Below are 5,523 nucleotides of genomic sequence, written 5' to 3'. Positions count from 1 at the left end.
GTACCGCATTTATGCCTAAAAATAGTAGCACGGCTATAGTTGTAGCATACAGTGATTATATGAGAAAAATGTTAAATTTTCAGAAAGCATTCACCCATTCCCAAATTAACTCACCATTTGCAGAGCATATATATTCATATATCCGTCGTGTATGTGATATTGGTCATCTTCATCTTCATCTCATCTTCCATGTTTTTTTCTGCGTGGCTTTCCGATTGTTTAGCGGCCCACAGTGTCACATCCTGAAACCCCAGAGAAGGCGATGAACTGGTAGAGGTTTGCATCTTATGTGGCCCTAGATTTAATGTGTTCTTTTATACTGATTCCCTTTTAGGGTTTAGTTGGAAACTTGGAACAGACTAACAGGGACACGAAAGGAAAATATGATGGATGACCAGTCGGGCGACGACGAAATATTAAATGGTCAGTACTCAGATTGCAGCAATAGTAGTAGCTAGCAGTCGACTATCTGAAGTCCCTTGGACTTTGAATTACGAGTAGGCCTTTCTAGTCCTAGTACATCCATACTAGTATTAACTACTACTGTGCTAGTCGATATTCCTACTGACTAGCGAGAACCAGGTACATTTTGGTAGCTAATGATAAGGTGAAGATGAAGTTGGCTACACCGTTATAGTGAGTATAGCACTGCGTGTGGCCATGTGCTGGATACTGGTTACAGACAGTATAACCTACACCCACCGCACTGGTGGTCTCGAGAAACACTCGTTGTTCTTGTAGGTGGTGCAGGTTGTAGGCTATACTGTACCCAGGTATGGCTAATGCTATACTATCAGAAGTAGTTATATTGTAATGTGGTGATTATAATTATGAATGATTTTGACGGTGATGGTAATGATGGTGATGATGAATGATGATGATGATTACAGTGATTTTGATGATGATGATTGATCAGTCGCCTCACTTGATTACCTTATCTGTGCATAAATTTGTCTCGATTATAATTGTAGTTAACTGAGTTTATGATGTTATCGTCACGTTTGTAGTTGTAGAGGACGATGCGATTGTTGGAAATCAGAAGAAGCACAAGAAACACAAACATAAGAAGCACAAGAAACGGCAGGAGAAATTCGACAGAGATGAGGACGATGACTCACCCGAACTTTCGTCGCCTTCTAAACCAGCTTTGAAATTAAAGATTAAGATTGGAGGGGAGACGTTTGGTGAAAAAAGGTGTGTTCACTGGGCAGAGGCATATATAGTACTGTATAGTTGCTCTACAATATATGTGTGTGTTTGTGTGTCTGTCTGTGCGTGTATGTATGTGCGTGCGTACTGCATGTGTGTGCCTGTAGTGTACCCTAATGTCCATAATGTCCCAGAGAGACGTCACTAGTAGTTGTTCAGATAGTTGTAGATGTCACTCACTTTGTTCACGTGAGAGCAAGAGCAGGTGAATGAGAGCATTTTAGAGTGGTTTTGCTATGATTGTTCGAATATGGTCGATTTTAGTCTATCTCTCTGGGTGCTGTTTATATATATATGAGAAAACAATTAGGGAGCAGAGTTATCATATGTTTAAGATCATGTTTGATTGCATACATATATATATTGGGTTGCAAGTAGTAAATCGTAGGCTGTCTAAAGCTAGTGTGTGGAAATGTCCTTGATCTCGGTTTGTCATACCACTCACACTTGTCCCTAGTAGTAGTATCTGCTGATATTATACTTCTGGTAGTGATTTTACATATTACAAAACAGTTATTGCGTAGGTTGTTCGAGAAATATGTCGTTTTGTGGACCTAGAAAATCAATGTCCCTGTTACATCCATGCTATAATGGTATAATTAATGTATATATGTTAATATAGTTTTAACAGTAATATAGTTTACTGTTTCTGATATTCTGTTTTGTTGTACAGTGTTTCAATAGATGCTGTTTCCAAGGACAAAATAAAACCATCGAAAAGACAGGAGAAAGCTGAAAAAGCCAAAGAGCAACCGTGGTTAATATGTAAGCAAATTTATCAGTATTATTTATGATTCCTCGCTGATTACTACTTACAATTTGCTACAGTTTGTCATCATGCCAGGCAAACCTAAAAACAGTACCTGGGACGTCTGACTCAAAGCTAAATCTAATAATGTTAAGATTTTTTCCCTTCCATCATTCATAGTAACAGTTGAAATTCTTTAGTCCGAAATTGTGTGATTCGGCAACTATGGTCCGTAATGTTTTCCGTGTGTTAAGGTTTATATTACAGGTACATGAAACAATAAAATATTCTTGCAGCACTAATAATTGCAAATAATTTTCTATTTCAAGCCTTGTTCTACCGTCCATGGCATGGCAATAAGTATGTAGAGTGATCTGGCAAGCCTAGAAATCGGTTCCTAGTGGCCAGATTCTGTCGTCCGTCAGTTTCAGTGGCCCGGGACTCGTCCGGTCCCTCGACTGCCTCACTACAAGTTTCACGCATCGTTTTTGCAGCAGAAGATAAACCGAAGGGAGGCAAGAAGGGCGATGCGAGCGTAAAGGTGGAGGACAGTGATGAGGAGGAGCGATGGCTGGACGCGCTGGAGGCGGGAGATCTGGACGACATGGGGGAGCTGAAGCGTGATCGCAACACATCCCTGATGACCGCGCGTCAGGTGACGTATCCAGCGACGCTCACCGTCGCTTTGTACATGTAGTATATAGTTATTGAGAGAGAGAGAGAGAGAGAGAGATTGTCCCATTGCGCAAACGTGTGTACGCGAGTCGCGTGATCATTGTGTGAGTGGATGTCCGGATGCGTAGTCTGGAGGCTAGGCGACCGGTTCCGGACGCGTAGCCACTGCATAAAGTTTAACCTCTAACTATCGTTGAAATGGTCTACTTGCGGTATTTCTTGTAAACGAACATTATTTACGAACTTCAAACGGCCATTTTTGGTGCACGCCCGTCAGCAGGAACTATGTATTTCCGCACATGGAGGGGTGGGCGGGTTGTCTTGGTTATGGACAAAAATGTTGTTGCCAAGTAACAAATTAAGCGATCAAAAAAGATGGTACGTAATATTAGTTTTGTCATGAAAGATAAACAAATTACTATTATCAATTTGTTACTTGACAACAACGTTTTTGTTCACAACCAACACAACCCGCCAACCCCTCCGCGTGCGGAAATACATAGTTCCCGCTGGCTGGCTGGAGTAAGTTGGTCCCTGGCATGCATGACGCATGCGCAGTAGCGCTGGGTGTGAAGCGCAGTAGCAATGGGTAAATGAGACTGCCGCGGTCAACGTGCTGGGGGTAATTTCAGACCGGTGCAATCTCAGACCGTGATACCGGTCTGAGATTACCCAAGTCTGAATTTACCCTCCTATGGGCACCCAGGTTAAGATATAATTTGCGGGAACAATTCCAGCCCGGTCTGAGATTACCCAAGTCTGAATTTACCCTCCTATGGGCACCCAGGTTAAGATATAATTTGCAGGAACAATTCCAGCCCGGTCTGAGATTACCCCAGTCTGAATTTACCCTTATTTTGCCAGCCTCTAATCTCAGACTGTGACCGTGTCAATCTCATTTATCCAGCGCTAGGATGCATGCGTGACGCATGCGCACGACGTGCTGGGGGTAATTTCAAACCGGTGCAATCTCAGACCGTGACACCGGTATCGCGTTAATGTTAATAATGATTATAATAATAATGAAATCTATATAATTATATATGGATTTCATTCTATCCATGACCAGTAATAGTAGATGGATTGTCCCATATAATTAAAGCTGAGAGTCTATGTCAGCTTATGATATCAGTAAAGAGTCAATATCTGTGTGTGTAATTCAGCGGCACTCCCTGAGATTTTCGTAAAATGTTGACCTTCGAAATTACACTAACTCATTTTCAATCATGAAATTCTAAATTTTCGCCCATAAATTTCCACCAATTCTTTCGCCCAGGGTGGGAAACTTAACAAAACACCATAATTAGGTTATCTATAATTTCGTACCGCATTTATGCCTAAAAATAGTAGCACGGCTATAGTTGTAGCATACAGTGATTATATGAGAAAAATGTTAAATTTTCAGAAAGCATTCACCCATTCCCAAGTTAACTCACCATTTGCAGAGCATATATTCATATATCCGTCGTGTATGCGATATTGGTCATCTTCATCTTCATCTCATCTTCCATGTGTTTTCTGCGTGGCTTTCCGATTGTTTAGCGGCCCATAGTGTCACATCCTGAAGCCCCAGAGAAGGCGATGAACTGGTGGTTTGCATCTTATGTGGCCCTAGATTTAATGTGTTCTTTTATACTGATTCCCTTTTAGGGTTTAGTTGGAAACTTGGAACAGACTAACAGGGACACGAAAGGAAAATATGATGGATGACCAGTCGGGCGACGACGAAATATTAAATGGTCAGTACTCAGATTGCAGCAATAGTAGTAGCTAGCAGTCGACTATCTGAAGTCCCTTGGACTTTGAATTACGAGTAGGCCTTTCTAGTCCTAGTACATCCATACTAGTATTAACTACTACTGTGCTAGTCGATATTCCTACTGACTAGCGAGAACCAGGTACATTTTGGTAGCTAATGATAAGGTGAAGATGAAGTTGGCTACACCGTTATAGTGAGTATAGCACTGCGTGTGGCCATGTGCTGGATACTGGTTACAGGCAGTATAACCTACACCCACCGCACTGGTGGTCTCGAAAAACACTCGTTGTTCTTGTAGGTGGTGCAGGTTGCAGGCTATACTGTACCCATGTATGGCTAATGCTATACTATCAGAAGTAGTTATATTGCAATGTGGTGATTATAATTATGAATGATTTTGACGGTGATGGTAATGATGGTGATGATGAATGATGATGATGATTACAGTGATTTTGATGATGATGATGGATCAGTCGCCTCACTTGATTACCCTATCTGTGCATAAATTTGTCTCGATTATAATTATAGTTAACCGAGTTTATGATATGTTATCATCACGTTTGTAGTTGTAGAGGATGATGCGATTGTTGGAAATCAGAAGAAGCACAAGAAACACAAACATAAGAAGCACAAGAAACGGCAGGAGAAATTCGACAGAGATGAGGACGATGACTCACCCGAACTTTCGTCGCCTTCTAAACCAGCTTTGAAATTAAAGATTAAGATTGGAGGGGAGACGTTTGGTGAAAAAAGGTGTGTTCACTGGGCAGAGGCATATATAGTACTGTATAGTTGCTCTACAATATATGTGTGTGTTTGTGTGTCTGTCTGTGCGTGTATGTATGTGCGTGCGTACTGCATGTGTGTGCCTGTAGTGTACCCTAATGTCCATAATGTCCCAGAGAGACGTCACTAGTAGTTGTTCAGATAGTTGTAGATGTCACTCACTTTGTTCACGTGAGAGCAAGAGCAGGTGAATGAGAGCATTTTAGAGTGGTTTTGCTATGATTGTTTGAATATGGTCGATTTTATTCTATCTCTCGGGGTGCTGTTTATATATATGAGAAAACAATTAGGGAGCAGAGTTATCATATGTTTAAGATCATGTTTGATTGCATACATATATATATTG

General features: G+C 41.2%; 1 protein-coding gene across 4 annotated transcripts in view; it reads left to right on the top strand.

Annotated features, from left to right (window-relative positions):
- Positions 1-5,523, top strand: part of LOC106818181 (INO80 complex subunit B-like) — a 22,385-nt gene that overhangs the window by 12,200 nt on the left and 4,662 nt on the right. For all 4 annotated transcript variants that reach the window (XM_014822908.1, XM_014822906.1, XM_014822909.1 and 1 more), the window contains exons 2-5: positions 335-423; positions 1,008-1,194; positions 1,883-1,974; positions 2,452-2,612. In XM_014822908.1, coding sequence (XP_014678394.1) covers positions 384-423; positions 1,008-1,194; positions 1,883-1,974; positions 2,452-2,612 — 480 coding nt within the window. In that variant the 5' untranslated portion in view covers positions 335-383. The remainder of the gene's footprint in view (positions 1-334; positions 424-1,007; positions 1,195-1,882; positions 1,975-2,451; positions 2,613-5,523) is intronic.

This window comes from Priapulus caudatus, unplaced genomic scaffold, assembly GCF_000485595.1.
Source record: "Priapulus caudatus unplaced genomic scaffold, Priapulus_caudatus-5.0.1 Scaffold2077, whole genome shotgun sequence".
Taxonomy (NCBI): domain Eukaryota; kingdom Metazoa; phylum Priapulida; class Priapulimorpha; order Priapulimorphida; family Priapulidae; genus Priapulus; species Priapulus caudatus.
The sequence above is the reverse complement of the archived record's forward strand: the minus strand, read 5'-3'. Positions and strand labels throughout refer to the sequence as shown.